Source organism: Bos javanicus, chromosome 29 (genome assembly GCF_032452875.1).
Source record: "Bos javanicus breed banteng chromosome 29, ARS-OSU_banteng_1.0, whole genome shotgun sequence".
Lineage (NCBI taxonomy): Eukaryota > Metazoa > Chordata > Mammalia > Artiodactyla > Bovidae > Bos > Bos javanicus.
The window spans coordinates 19,425,443-19,441,531 of record NC_083896.1 but is presented as its reverse complement, the minus strand read 5'-3'; the positions used below and the strand labels follow the sequence as shown (position 1 = coordinate 19,441,531).

General features: G+C 37.3%; 1 protein-coding gene across 1 annotated transcript in view; it reads right to left on the bottom strand.

The window, feature by feature from the left end:
• LOC133240931 (glycerophosphodiester phosphodiesterase domain-containing protein 4-like) overlaps window positions 1–16,089 on the bottom strand; it is a 111,263-nt gene that overhangs the window by 31,454 nt on the left and 63,720 nt on the right. Inside the window, exons 10-11 of the mRNA XM_061405915.1 lie at window positions 13,510–13,731; window positions 3,997–4,151 (exon numbers count right to left, since the gene is read on the bottom strand). Coding sequence (XP_061261899.1) covers window positions 3,997–4,151; window positions 13,510–13,731 — 377 coding nt within the window. The remainder of the gene's footprint in view (window positions 1–3,996; window positions 4,152–13,509; window positions 13,732–16,089) is intronic.

Genomic DNA, 16,089 nt, shown 5'->3' with positions numbered 1-16,089 from the left:
GAAAGCTAAAAATATACTTACCATGTGATCCAGCAATCCCATTTGGGCATACACTCAGAGAAAAAATCTAATTCAAAAGATATGTGTACCCAATGTTCACAGCAGCAACCTTTACAATCTTGCAAGACATGGAAGCAATCTAAATGTCCACTGACAGATACATGTATAAAGATGCTATGATGTGTGTGTGTCACAATGGAATATTATTCAGTCATAAAAAGAATGACATAATGCCATTTGCAGCAACATGGATGAACCAAGCAATGGTCATATTAAGTGAAGTCAGACAGCAAAAGACAAATATCATATGATATCACCTTAATGGAATCTGAAAAATGATACAAACAAATTTATTTACAAAACAGAAACATAAAAAACAAATTTATGGTTGCCTAAGGGGAAATGGTGGGTAGGGAAAATTAAGAGTTTGGGATTAAGATATAAACATTATCAAATATAAAATAAACAAGAAGGGAACTTGTGTATAGCACATGAAATTACATTCAAAACTTGTAACAACCTATAATGGAAAGCAATTTGAAAAATTAAATAAATATATACACATATATGTATATATGTATATGAAAAAATTTGCTGTACCCTGAAACTAACACTACATTGTAAATCAACCATACTTCAATTAAAAATTTTTAAAAAGAAATACTATGCACAATATGAAAAAATATAATTAACATTGCTGTATGTTACATGTGAAAGCTGTTAAGTGAGGAAATCCTAAGAGTTCTCATCACAAGGAAAAACCTTCTATTTCTCCAATTATGCATCTATATGAGATGATGGATATTTATTCAACTTCTTGTGATAATCATTTAATGATGAATGTAAGCAAATTGATTATATATGCTGTACAACTTAAACCTACAGAGCTATATGCATATTTTAATAAAAGTGAAAGGAAAGAAGAATTTTCAAAAAACAGGAAAGATTTCATATCAACCATACAACCTTACAACTTAAGAAACTAGAAAAAGAAGAACAAATTGAGCCCCATAGCAAAAGGAAGAAAATAATGAAGACTAGAAAAGACATAAACAAAATAAAGAACAGAAAACCAATAAAGAAAATCAAAGAAACCAAAAGTTAGTTCTCTGAAAACATAAACAAAATTAATAAGCTTTTAGCTAGAGGTACTACGATAAAGAGAAGAGACTCAAATTACTGAATCAGAAATGAAAGTGGGCACATTATTACAAGTTTTACAGAAATAAAAGGATTATAAGGGATATAGCAGTATGACCAATTGTATCTCAACAAATTGGATAGCCAAGGTGAAAAGGACAAAATCCTAAAATCAAGAAACCTACCATGACTGTATTATGAAGAATTAGAAAATATAAATAGATATATAATCAGTAAGGAGACTGAACAATATACAGCCTTGATGTACTCTTTTTCTTATTTGGAACCAGTCTGTTGTTCCATGTCCAGTTCTAACTATTGCTTCTTAACCTGCATATAGGTTTCTCAAGAGGCAGGTCAGGTAGTCTGGTATTCCCATCTCTTTCAGAATTTTCCACAGTTTATTGTGATCCACACAGTCAAAGGCTTTGGCATAGTCAATAAAGCAGAAATAGTTGTTTTTCTGGAACTCTCCTGCTTTTTCCATGATCCAGCAGATGTTGGCAATTTGATCTCTGGTTCCTCTGCCTTTTCTAAATCCAGCTTGAACATCTGAAATTTCACAGTTCATGTATTGCTGAAGCCTGGCTTGGAGAATTTTGAGCATTACTTTACTAGCATGTGAGATGAGTACAATTGTGCAGTAGTTTGAGCATTCTTTGGCATTGCCTTTCTTTGGGATTGGAATGAAAACGGACCTTTTCCAGTCCTGTGGCCACTGCTGAATTTTGCTGGCATATTGAGTGCAGCACTTTCACAGCATCATCTTTCAGGATTTGAAATAGCTCAACTGGAATTCCATCACCTCCACTAGGTTTGTTCATAGTGATGCTTTCTAAGGCCCACTTGACTTCACATTCCAGGATGTCTGGCTCTAGGTCAGTGATCACACCATCGTGATTATCTGGGTCGTGAAGATCTTTTTTGTACTGTTCTTCTGTGTATTCTTGCCACCTCTTCTGTTAGGTCCATACCATCTCTGTCCTTTATCAAGCCCATCTTTGCATGAAATGTTCCCTTGGTATCTCTGATTTTCTTGAAGCGATCTCTAGTCTTTCCCATTCTGTTGTTTTCCTCTATTTCTTTGCATTGATCGCTGAGGAAGGCTTTCTGATCTCTCCTTGCTATTCTCTGGAACTCTGCATTCAGATGTTTATATCTTTCCTTTTCTCCTTTGCTTTTTGCTTCTCTTCTTTTCAGAATAATTGTAAGGCCTCCGCAGACAGCCATTTTGCTTTTTTGCATTTCTTTTCCATGGGGATGGTCTTGATCCCTCTCTCCTATACAATGTCACGAACCTCTGTCCATAGTTCATCAGGCACTCTGTCTATCAGATCTAGTCCCCTTAAATCTATTTCTCACTTTCACTGTATAATCATAAGGGATTTGATTTAGGTCATACCTGAATGGTGTAGTGGTTTTTCCCTACTTTCTTCAATTTAAGTCTGAATTTGGCAATAAGGAGTTCATGATCTGAGCCACAGTCAGCTCCTGGTCTTGTTTTTGCTGACTGTATAGAGCTTCTCCGTCTTTGGCTACAAAGAATATAATCAATCTGATTTCGGTGTTGACCATCTGGTGATGTTCATGTATAGAGTCTTCTCTTGTGTTGTTGGAAGAGAGTGTTTGCTATGACCAGTGTGTTCTTTTGGCAAAACTCTATTAGCCTTTGCCCTGCTTCATTCCGTATTCTAAGGCCAAATTTGCCTGTTACTCCAGGTGTTTCTTGACTTCCTACTTTTGCATTCCAGTGCCCTATGATGAAAAGGACATCTTTTTTGGGTGTTAGTTCTTAAAGGTCTTGTAGGTCTTCATAGAACTGTTCAACCATTCAGCACAGTGGCTACACTTTGCTGGAGCAGCCATGAAGAGATACCCCACGTCCAAGGTAAGAGAAACCCAAGTAAGATGGTAGATATTGAGAGAGGGCATCAGAGGGCAGACACACTGAAACCATAATCACAGAAAACTAGCCAATCTGATCACATGGATCACAGCCTTGCATTCCAGTCTCCTATAGTGAAAAGGACATCTTTTGGGGGTGTTAGTTCTAAAAGGTCTTGTAGGTCTTCATAGAACTGTTCAGCTTCTTCAGCGTTACTTGTTGGGGCATAGGCTTGGATCACCATGATATTGAATGGCCTCTGTTGCAGCGCTGAGCAAGCATAGGCTAAAAGGATATGCTAAATCTATAAATTTAGCTACATCTATATCTCAAAGGAAACTCTGTCTCTGATAAATTTAGAATTATCTGAAAAAAAAAAACCTTAAAATCTAACAGAAATGGTATATGGATTAATGTAAACAGTGATTAATAAATTTTAAAATGTTACTTTACTACCAGATACTTTTAATTCTGAAAATGTATTTCTAATAATAATAATCATAAATGTGATGATTAATAATTTTTCTTTCTTCTCATACTTGGCTGTCTCAAATTTTTTAAAACAATGATTTAGCTATGTTATTTACTATTGCTATAAGAGATCTGGATATTGGGATCACAAAGTCATTTATAAGGTACTGGAATCTGGAAGAGGAAATCAATAACGTTTTGAGTTCTGACTTTTCAATACTTACATTGTATAAAGAGAAAAATACCAAGAATACACAAAAGTGGGTTGATTGGAGGACAGGAGAAGGGGCCATAGACTATGTTCCAATAACAGAGTCTACCCTTTGATAAACGTTTTAGGGCAGATAGGGAGAAAACGATAACAAGAAGAAATTTGGGAATTCCACAAAGATGGCCAAACCCAGAAATCCTGAGATGGGAGGAGGAACCTAAATTACTCGGCTAGGATGCAGATTTTGTTCAAGAAAGGCAACACATGCCAAGAGGGGTTAAACACTTACTTCAAGCCATTGTAGAACAACCTCTTATAGTCAACATTTATTCTAGTGATATTTTCTTTTCTAAGTTCTTCAACGGTGAATAACCGGCTGATGTGCTGAAAACCAGGAGCTTTGCTCCTGACATACTTCCTATCAGAATCTGGTAACCAGAAAATCTGCAAGGAGAAACAGGAAGTCTTTCAGTGGAAAATCAGCTGTGTTGGTACAAACAGCCCCATGTAGAATGGGAGGCGTTTCATTCAAGCATGGATAACAGTCTATAGGGAGCAGAGATTTTAGTCTTTGATGAATGAGTTAACCTGCCCTAATGTTGTCCAGTGAACTCTTAAAATGCGGCTGTCACTAGTTTTGTTCTGGAGCTGAGTTTTCCCAGTTAACATCACGGGACCAAAGGTGAGCTGTGTCACCACACTAGCTAAAGTGGATGAGGAGTTTGTAGGTGTGGATAAAGGGTCAGTATCATAATCATCTCCTCTGGCTGATGATGCTATAAATCATTTTTGAGAAGAGTCATTTTCTGCCAACAGGAGATGCTCTCCACTCATCTGTGGAAAGAGTTCTATTTGGAAAAAGACACATATTTGTTTCTCTCATAGCATTCTTCCACATTCTGAAAATTAAAGATATTTGGAATGACTGACTGACAAAATGAAGAGTGCTCTGGAAAACATGATGAATCTCTGTTCAAATAAGAACTTTCTATATCATAAATGAAAGCTGCTATTCAAAGCCTTAGTGCTCCATACTCAGGCCCTTTCTAAGAGATGTACACTGGTGATGATGCAGCTCACATCATATAGCCATTACATACATTCCCTTTTATTTCATTTGGTTTGGAACAGCAAACAGCCTCAATGTTTTCCCCACTGATATAAATTTAACTGGCTCATTCTTAGATTGGCACATGTATTGGGTTCACCAAAATTTTTGTTTTCTTTTTTTTCCTGTAAGATGGCTCTAGCAGCACTTAGTTGTCTTTAACTTCATTTTAAACAATTTTCTTATACTGCATTGTAACAGCTGGCACTCATTAGTGAGCATTAAAAAAATATAAATTTGGAGAATTTTTGTATAGCCATTTTAATATTTAAAATTGAAGAAAAAGTCACATTTTTCACATATTATGCTTTATCATTTGAATAAAGGTAAAAACACAACTGAAATGCAAAAAAAAAAAAAAGATATGTGCCATGTATGGAGAGAAAAATGCAGAAAAGCAAAATGGCTATCTGGGGAGGCCTTACAAATAGCTGTGAAAAGAAGAGAAATATTGGCTCTATTGACTTACATCAGTGCAGTTAAAAGGGTCAGTTAACACACATAAAGTTCCTTGTATAATTAGCAAATCTAGAGTCAGATTGTGTTAAACAACTACTAAGGCTATTAAATGAGGTTCTGTCTAGAGAGTATATAGAGAATCTAGAATTCCTCTTTTTTTTTTTTTTTTTTTATTTTTATTCTTCCAATTTTATTTTATTTTTAAACTTTACATAATTGTATTAGTTTTGCCAAATATCAAAATGAATCCGCCACAGGTATACATGTGTTCCCCATCCCGAACCCTCCTCCCTCCTCCCTCCCCATCCTCTTTTAATAGTCCCTATCATTCCAGAGCTCTTTTTCTCACTACTACTTTAAAAATTGGAAGTTCACTTGAACGAGTTTTCACACGTATAGCTACAAATATGGGCAAATTTCTCTCTCCTTTTCCTGCTCATCATTGATCTTTCTTACTACCTGTAATGCTGAGACAGTGTGCAACGAGGGACACCATACAGTTTGCCTAGGAAGGTGTGTAGGCATTGGTTCCAAATACCAATTGTATGTGTATCCTTAGTTGGGGACTGGGGGCTTGTCATACCAGATTGAATGACATGTAATCTTAAATATGCTCTTCAGATATGATGTTGACAACACAATTTTTCCGGTTAATATCCAGTGTAAAGGGGGGCATATTTCTATTCAATTTATGTAGATGACTGCATTGCCCTGAAACATAGTGATTCAGTAAAAAGAATTTGTACCTGAATTCAGAGACGTGGTGAGAACAAGTTACTAAATATTGGGTTGGCCAAAAAGCTCCTTCAGTTGTTAAATAAAAATGAAACACATATTTTTCATTTTTACCAAGGTGTTTATTGAACATCATATTGACCTTTTTGTCCCACTACCTTCTGCCATTTTTCTGGCAACTTTGTAATTCTATCTTCCAAAACTTTTCGTCTTTTTGAACAAAGAACTGTTCCTTATGCAGTCTTTCAGGGAATTGAATTTTTTTCCACTAAAAGAATTTTGCAAAGACCAAAATCAATGGAAATCCAAAGGCACAATGTCTGGTGAATATAACAGTTGAATCAGAACTTGCCAGCCAAGCTTTAACAGTTTTTGCCTGATCATCAAATAAACATGCAGTCTTATGTTACACTGTTGGAAGATTATTTTCTGTTGACTAATTCTGGATGCCTTTCATTGAATGCTGCTTTCAGTTAGTCTAACTGAGAGCAGTGCTTGTTGGAATTTATTGTTTGCTTTTCCTGAAGAAATTCATATTGGAGGACTCCCTTTGAAACCCACTATATACACAACATCACTTTCTATGGGTGAGGGCCAGCTTTTGGTGTGTTTGATGGTGGTTCATTTTGCTTGTGCTTGATCTCTTCCATTCCACATTATTGTACAGTATCCGCTTTTCATCATCCATCACAATTGGTTTTAGGGAATGTTTTTGTTATGTTTAAGTAGAGAGTTGTATGAAATATTTTCAAGAAGACCCTTTTCACGTAACTTATGTAGAACCCAAGTATCAAAGTAATAAACATAATCAAGTTAGTGAAAATGATTTTGAGTGCTTGATTTGGATATTTTGAGTATGTTGGCTATCTCTTTGTGGTGTAACTTTGTTCTTAATTAATATCTTGATTTGATTGCTATCAATTTCAACTAGTCTCCAGTCCAGTGAGAAATCTCCAGCACTAAATTTCACAAACCACTTTTGACATGTTCCATCAGTCACAGCACCTTCTCCATACACTATGCATTTTTGGGGGCGTGTTTCAGTTGTGCTTTTGCCTTTCTTGAAATAATAGAAGTATAATATGCTGAAATTTTTGCTTTTTTGATTCCATCTTCCATATTAAAATGGCCACACAATTGCTGCATGATTCAGGGAACTCAGATCTGGTGCTCTGTAACAACATGGAGGGATGGGATGGGGTGGGAGGTGGAGGGAGGTTCATGAGGGAGGATACATATGTAATACCTATGACTGATTCATGCTGCTATGTGGCAGAAAACAGCACAATTTAAAAAAGTTATTATGCTGGATTAAAAATAAAATAGCCACACAAAAAGTCACCAATTTTTATAAGTTTTAAAAAAATGCACACTGATATGACAGCAGTCACAATAGAACCTAAGAAAATTGTTTTGAATGAAGTTAAAGGCAGTTAATTGTTTCTAGAGCCATCTTATGAGAAAAGACCAATGAACCTTTTGGCCACACCAATGTTTATTATGTCATGCCTTCTTGATATTTTTACACTTTTATCATTACATCATGACTTTCTTTGTACCTTGTTATCATTTTGCCTTGAGATTTATTTTTTTGGGGCATAAGCATGACTATACCTGCTTTCTTTTATTTACCATTCGCTTGGAATATCATCTTCAGTTCTTTCATTTTGAGTCTGTATGTGTCTTTAGAATTGAAACGAGTGTCCTGAAGACACCATGCAGTTCAGTCTTGATTTTTAATTCATCCCACCACCCCGTGCCTTTTGATTTGGTGAGTTCAATCCATTTACATCTCAGATGATTGTTGATATATAAGAACATACTACTGCGAATTTGTCTTTTGACTGTTTCATATCTCCATTGTTTCTTTTTACTTGTGCTCTGTCTTTTCAATTGGTGATTTTCCATGCTTGTTTGCTCGGTTTTCCTCTTTATGTTTGCTGTCTGTGCTCTAGATTTTTGTTTTCTGAGTACTATGAGGTTTGCATAGAAAATCTTTCTCATAGTTTGAATAGGCCTTTTCCTGTTGATAGCAATTTATCTAAATTTGCTGTCCTTCCTTTTTATATTTTTACTGTAGAAATTCTGTCTCTTTATTCTGTGAGTTTGTTGCACATTGTGGTAGCTATAGTTATTTTCAAAACTCTTTCCTTTAATCTTTATGTTTAATGTTTACCACTTTACTCTAAACTAGAGTTATAGTTTTCTCCCTTAACTGAGAGCTGTGTATACTTTTATCTTCTCATTTCAGGTGGAAGAGCTCCTGTCAGCATTTCTTGTAAGGCAGATTTAGTGGTGAAGAACTCTTTCAGCTTTGTTTGTCTGGGAGAGCCTGAATTTCTCCTTCATATCTAAAGAATAACTTTGTTAGATTATTATTTGTTAGAGTATTCTGGGCAAGCATTTTCTTTTTTTATTTTCTTTTTTTTTTCCTGTTTCCTTTTATTTTATTTTTTTTTAATTTTATTTTATTTTTAAACTTTACATAATTGTATTAGTTTTGCCAAATATCTAAATGAATCCACCACAGGTATACATGTGTTCCCCATCCTGAACCCTCCTCCCTCCTCCCTCCCCATACCATCCCTCTGGGTCGTCCCAGTGCACTAGCCCCAAGCATCCAGTATCATGCATCGAACCTGGACTGGCATCTCGTTTCATACATGATATTTTACATGTTTCAATGCCATTCTCCCAAATCTTCCCACCCTCTCCCTCTCCCACAGAGTCCATAAGACTGTTCTATACATCAGTGTCTCTTTTGCTGCCTCGTACACAGGGTTATCGTTACCCTCTTTCTAAATTCCATATATATGCGTTAGTATACTGTATTGGTGTTTTTCCTTCTGGCTTACTTCACTTTGTATAATAGGCTCCAGTTTCATCCATCTCATTAGAACTGATTCAAATGTATTCTTTTTAATGGCTGAGTAATACTCCATTGTGTATATGTACCACCGCTTTCTTATCCATTCATCTGCTGATGGGCATCTAGGTTGCTTCCACGTCATGGCTATTATAAACAGTGCTGCGATGAACATTGGGGTACACGTGTCTCTTTCCCTTCTGGTTTCCTCAGTGTGTATGCCCAGCAGTGGGATTGCTGGATCATAAGGCAGTTCTATTTCCAGTTTTTTAAGGAATCTCCACACTGTTCTCCATAGTGGCTGTACTAGTTTGCATTCCCACCAACAGTGTAAGAGAGTTCCCTTTTCTCCACACCGTCTCCAGCATTTATTATTTGTAGACTTTTGGATTGCAGCCATTCTCTTTCAATACTTTCAGTATGTCATTCCACTCTTTCCTGGCCTATCGAGTTGTTGTTGGTAGTCTAATTGGGGGTTCCTTTGGGCAATACTTAATTTCCCCCCCTGGTTTCCTTCATTTATCATTGACCCTGACACCTTGATTATAATGTATCTTGGAGAAGGTCATCTTACACTGAGATGAGGTGATCTATTAGCTTTGTGGATTTGTACCTGGATTTGTCCAAAGCCAAAGACCTGGATTTATCCAGGTTTTTGCCCAGGTTTAGGAAGTCCCCAGCTATTACTTCTTAACATAAATGCTGTGCCCCCTTTTCCTTCTCTTAGTTTGGTAGGTACACCCATTATCTGTATTTTGCTATCCTAATGAATGTGATTAAAAAGTCTTAGTTCTCTCTCCTCTTCCACCTGAAACATTTGTAGATTCCTTTCTTCCAGGTCATGTATTCTTTCATTTGATTTGTTCTATTTCAAAGATTTTCTCATGCATTCTTCATTGTATTTGTTGGGTTCTTAAGCTCCAGAATTTGGGTTTGGTCTTTTTTAAGAATTGAAAAATTCCCAAAATTAAAACACACAGAGACACCTCTAAATAACCCATAGAGAAAGTGGGAAGTCTCAGAGAAAATTAGATATATTTTGAATTGAATGTAAAAAAAATACAATATTGGGACTCCCCTGGTGGTCCAGTTACCAGTGCAGGGAACCCAGGTTTGATCCCTGGTCTGAGAAGATCCCACATGCCGTGGAGCAGCTAAGCCATATTTGCCATAACTGCTGAGCCCATGTGCCGCAGCTACTGAAGCCTCTGTACCTAGAGCCTGTGCTTGACAATGGAAAGCCACTGCAATGAGAAACTCGTGCCCTGCAAAGAAGAGTAGCCCCCCTTTGCTGCAATTAGAGAAGGACCATGCATTGAGCAATGAAGATACAGCACAGCCAAAAATAAATAAAATATTATAAAAATTTGATGGAATGCAACTACGGCAGTGATTAGAGAAAAAAACTCCTAGGATTATCTGTTTATATTAGGAAAGAAGAATCTCAATCAAAAATCTAAGCTTCCTCTTTGATAAGCTAGAAAAAGAGGGTCATATTTAACTTGTAGTAAACAGAAGAGAAAAAAGAGTAAATGGTATGAATCGGTGAAATGGGAACAGAGAAAAAGAAAACATAAATGAAACAAAACCTTATTCTTCAAAGAGATCAACAAAATTGATAAACATCTGGTCAACTGACTAAGACAAAAAGAGGAAACATACAAATTTCCAATATTGGGAAGGAAAGAATGTGTTTTAATACAGACCCTCTAGTCATTACCAAAGGTAATAATGAAAGTGAACAGTGGAGCTGGCTCACATTGGCTCACAAGAACAAAATATTACATTTCAGATCTTTTAGAACCAGTTGTTAATCCAGTTATGAAATTGGGCATGGTTGTAGTATTTAAGTAACAAAAGTTGGCAAACTCTATAAATCAGGTCTTTATATTTCTGGAGAGCCCTTTGCATACTATAGTCTAGGCAAAACACCATGCACATAAATCTGCTAGTTTAGATGAAATGGAACAGTTCTCTGTATCATGAAAATTCAATTAACAATCAAGTTAAGGAAAAAAAAAAAGAATTTTATTTGAACCAAACTACCGCACATTTGCACTCATCTCACAGGCTAGTAAAGTAATGCTCAAAACTCTCCAAGCCAGGCTTCAGCAATATGTGAACCGTGAACTTCCAGATGTTCAACTGGTTTTAGAAAAGGCAGAGGAACCAGAGATCAAATTGCCAACATCTGCTGGATCATGGAAAAAGGAAGAGAGTTCCAGAAAAACATCTATTTCTGCTTTATTGACTATGCCAAAGCCTTTGACTGTGTGGATCACAATAAACTGTGGAAAATTCTGAAAGAGATGGGAATACCAGACCACCTGACCTGCCTCTTGAGAAACCTGTATGCAGATCAGGAAGCAACAGTTAGAACTGGACATGGAACAACAGACTGGTTCCAAATAAGAAAAGGAGTACATCAAGGCTGTATATTGTCACCCTGCTTATTTAACTTATATGAAGAGTACGTCATGAGAAACGCTGGACTGGAAGAAACACAAGCTGGAATCAAGATTGCTGGGAGAAATATCAATAACCTCAGATATGCAGATGACACCACCCTTATGGCAGAAAGTGAAGAGGAACTAAAGAGCCTCTTGATGAAAGTGAAAGTGGAGAGTGAAAAAGTTGGCTTAAAGCTCAACATTCAGAAAACGAAGATCATGGCATCCAGTCCCATCACTTCATGGGAAATAGATGGGGAAAGAGTGGAAACAGTGTCAGACTTTATTTTTGGGGGGCTCCAAAATCACTGCAGATGATGACTGCAGCCATGAAATTAAAAGACGCTTACTCCTTGGAAGGGAAGTTATGACCAACCTAGATAGCATATTCAAAAGCAGAGACATTACTTTGCCAACAAAGGTCCGTCTAGTCAAGGCTATGGCTTTTCCTGTGGTCATGTATGGATGTGAGAGTTGGACTGTGAAGAAGGCTGAGTGTCAAAGAATTGATGCTTTTGAACTGTGGTGTTGGAGAAGACTCTTGAGAGTCCCTTGGACTGCAAGGAGATCCAACCAGTCCATTCTGAAGGAGATCAGCCCTGGGATTTCTTTGGAAGGAATGATGCTAAAGCTGAAACTCCAGTACTTTGGCCACCTCATGTGAAGAGTTGACTCATTGGAAAAGACTCTGATGCTGGGAGGGATTGGGGGCAGGAGAAGAAGGGGACGACAGAGGATGAGATGGCTGGATGGCATCACTGACTTGATGGACGTGAGTCTTGGTGAACTCCGGCAGTTGGTGATGGGCAGGGAGGCCTGTTGTGCTGCAATTCATGGGGTCGCAAAGAGTCAGACACAACTGAGCAATTGAACTGACTGATGGAGAAGGTGCTGTGACTGACGGAACAAGTTAAAAGTGGTTTGTGGAAGTTTCATGCTCGAGATTTCTCACTGGATGATCCTCCATGGTCATAAAGATCAGTTGAAGTTGAGAGCATCCAAATCAAGTGTAGAAAATCATTTTTACCACCTTGGTTATGTTAATTGCTTTGATGTTTCCATTCTACATAAATTAAGAAAAAAAAAACAAAAAACAAAAAAACTTCCTGAAGGTATTTTTGCATGAGATTATTTACTTAAATATAATGAAAATGTTATGTATTAAAACATATTGTGATGGGTGATGAAAAGTAGATTCTGTACAATAATGTGGAATTGAAGAGCCCATGGGGCCAGCAAAATGAACCACCAGTAAACACACCAAAGGCTGGCGTTCATCCAAAGAAGGTGATAATGTATAGGGTGGGACTGGAAGGGAGTTCTCTATTATGAACTCTTTCCAGAAAACCAAATGATTAGTTATTCAAGTACTTTTCCCAGTTAGACCAACTGAAAGCAGCACTCAACAACAAGCAACTAGAATTAGTCAACAGAAAATGAATAATATCCCATCAGGATAATGCAAAACCATCTGCTTTCTTGATGACCAGGTAAAAACTGGTACAGCTTAGCTGGGAAGTTCTGATTCATCTGTCATATTCAGCAGACATTGCATCTTTGGATTTCCATTTCTTTTGGTCTTTATAAAATTCTCTTAATGGAAAAAATGTCAATTCCCCAGAAAACTGTAAATGGCACCTAGAACAGTTCTTTGCCCCCAAAAATAAGTTTTGGGGAAATGAAATTATGAGGTTGCCTGAAAAATAGCAGAAGATAAGGCTTCCCAGGTGGCACAATGGTAAAGAATCCACCTGCCAGTGCAGAAGTTGCAAGAGACATGGGTTTGATCTCTGGGTTGGAAAGAATCCTTGGAGTAGGAAATGGCAACCCACTCTGGTACATGGACAGAGGAACCAAGCAAGTTATACTCCATAGGGTTGCAGATAATTGGACACAATTGAGCACACACCTTTACCTTATTTTAAGTGAAACAGAACAGTGAATACATTGTCCAATAAACTCCTTGGTGAAAATGAAAAATGTGTCTTTTATTTTTACTTAAAAACCGAAGGAATTTTTGGCCAACCCCGTAGCTATATAAGCAGCCAATTCCATTTCTCTAGGGAGTAGAATCGTTTAAGCATTCCAGGGAAGATCTACAAGGTTCATCAGGTTCAAATGCTATGCTCCTGTAACAAGTTACCCACTTCCCAACCTCTAGTGTGAATATTGAGATAGACATACCAGATGTTGCTCTATCTTAGAGTCAAGGATCATGCTTACTACAAGACGGATATACGATGATCTGGAAGGATGTGACTGTGGAGGAGCATTAAGATCAAATATAACCAACTTTTTTTCCTTCTGTGCAAGTTCCAATAACTCAGATAGTTTTGGAATCTTCTGATTTCTTGCTCTTTCCTTATCAGCCTCTGATAATGGTTTCATACGAAAAAATGGTTTGATCTAAAAATAAGTACATCAGAGAAAACATTAGCTCCTATCAAAAGTATTTTCCAATTCTCATGCTTTTAGCCCCACACCCAGCCCTATCTCTGTGCTGATCCATTACCATTCAACCCACCAGGTTTCCTGAAATACTGGTCCTGAGACAAGAGTTGCCAAGAAGAGAAATAAAATATAATCTCCATAGCTAGTAATGGTATTTGCAATGATTTATTCTAGAACATAAAGGAAATACAATAATGTGGAATTAAAGAGACCATGTGGCCAGCAAAATGAACCTCTATTAAGCATATCAAAGGCCAGTCTGCATTCAAAAAAAGTGATGGTTTGTATGGTGGGATTCTAAGGGAGTTCTTTATTATGAGGTCCTTCCAGAAAACCAAATGAATAATTTTGCAAGTACTGCTCCCAATTAGGCCAACTGAAAGCAGCAATCAACAGCAAGCCCATCACAATATGTTTTTTTTTTTAAAAAAGAAATGCATTGAGTCAAAACGGGCATCTGATGAGGCCTTACAAATAGCTGAGAAAAGAAGAGAAGTGAAAGGCAAAGGAGAAAATGAAAGATATACCCATCTGAATTCAGCATTCCAAAAAATAGCAAGGATAGATAAGAAAGTCTTAAGTGAACAATGCAAAGAAATAGAGGAAAACAACAAAATGGGAAAGACTAGTGATCTCTTCAAGAAAAGTGGAGATACCGAGGAAACATTTCATGCTAAGATGGGCACAATAAAGGATAGAAATGAAGTGGACCTAACAGAAGCAGGAGATACTAAGAAGAGGTGGCAAGAATACTCAAAAGAACTGTATAAAAAAGGTCTTCATGACCAGATCACCATGATGGTGTGGTCACTCACCTGGGCCAGATATTCTGGAGTGTGAAGTCAAGTAGGCCTTAGGAAGCATTACTGCGAACCAAGCTAATGGAGGTGATGGAATTCCAGCTGAGCTACTTCAAATTCTAAAGAACGATGCTGTGAAAGTGCTGCACTCAATATGCCAGCAAATTTGGAAAAGTCAGCAGTGGCCACAAGACTGGGAAAGGTCAGTTTTTATTTTAATCCCAAAAAGGGCAAAGCCAAAGAATGTTCAAACCACTGCACAATTGCACTCATTTCACATGCTAGCAAGGTAAAGCTCAAAATTCTCTAAGCGAGGCTTCAGCAGTATATGAACTAACTCACAGTCTGGGTTTAGAAAATGGATGGTATGGGGAGGGAGTTGGGAGGGGAGTTCAGGATGGGAACACGTGTACACCGTGGAAGATTCATGTTGATGTATGGCAAAACCAATACAATATTGTAATTAGCCTCCAATTAAAATAAATAAATTTATATCAAAAAATAGAAAAGGCAGAGGCAGATTCATGTTGATATTTGGCAGAAAACAACAAAATTCTGTAAAGCAATTATACTTCAATTAAAATAAATAAATTAACTTTTAAAAAAAGAAAATGCAGAGGAACCATAGATCAAATTGCCAACATCCACTGGATCATAGAAAAGCAACAGAATTCCCGAAACCCATCTCCTTCTGCTTCATTGACTATGCTAAATCCATTGACTGTGTGGATCACAACAACCTGTGGAAAATCCTTAAAGAGATGGGAATACCAGACCACCGTACCTGCCTCCTGAGAAACCTGTATGCAGGTCAAAGAGCAACATTTAGAACTGGCCATGGAACAACGGAGTGATTCCAAATTGGGGAAGGAGTACATCAAGGCTGTATATTGTCCCCCTGCTTATTTAATTAATATATAGAGTATATCATGCAAAATGCCAGCTGGATGAATCACAAGCTGGAATCAAGATTGCTAGGAGAAATATCAACAGCCTCAGATATGCACATGATACCACCCAATGGCAGAAAGCAAAGAAAAATTAAAGAGCCTCCTGATGAAGGTGAAAGAGGAGAATGAAAAAGCTGGCTTAAAACTCAACATTCAAAAAAACTAAGATCATGGCATCTGGTCCAATCACTTCATGGCAAATAGATGGGGAAACAGTGAAAGTATTTTCCTGGGCTTGAAAACCGCTGCTGATGGTGACTGCCACCACTAAATTAAAAGATGCTCACTCTTTGGAAGAAAGCCATGACAAACTTATACAGAGTATTCAAAAACAGAGACATCACTTTGGCAACAAAGGTCCGTCTAGTCAAAGCTATGGTTTTTCCAGTAGTCATGGATGCCAGAGTTGGATCATAAAGAAAGCTGAATGCTGAAGAATTGATGCTTTCAAACTGTGGAGCTGGAAAAGACTCTTGAGAGTCTCTTGGACTGCAAGGAGATCAACCAGTCAATCTTAAAAGAAATCAACCCTGAACACTCACTAGAAGAACTGATGCTGAAAT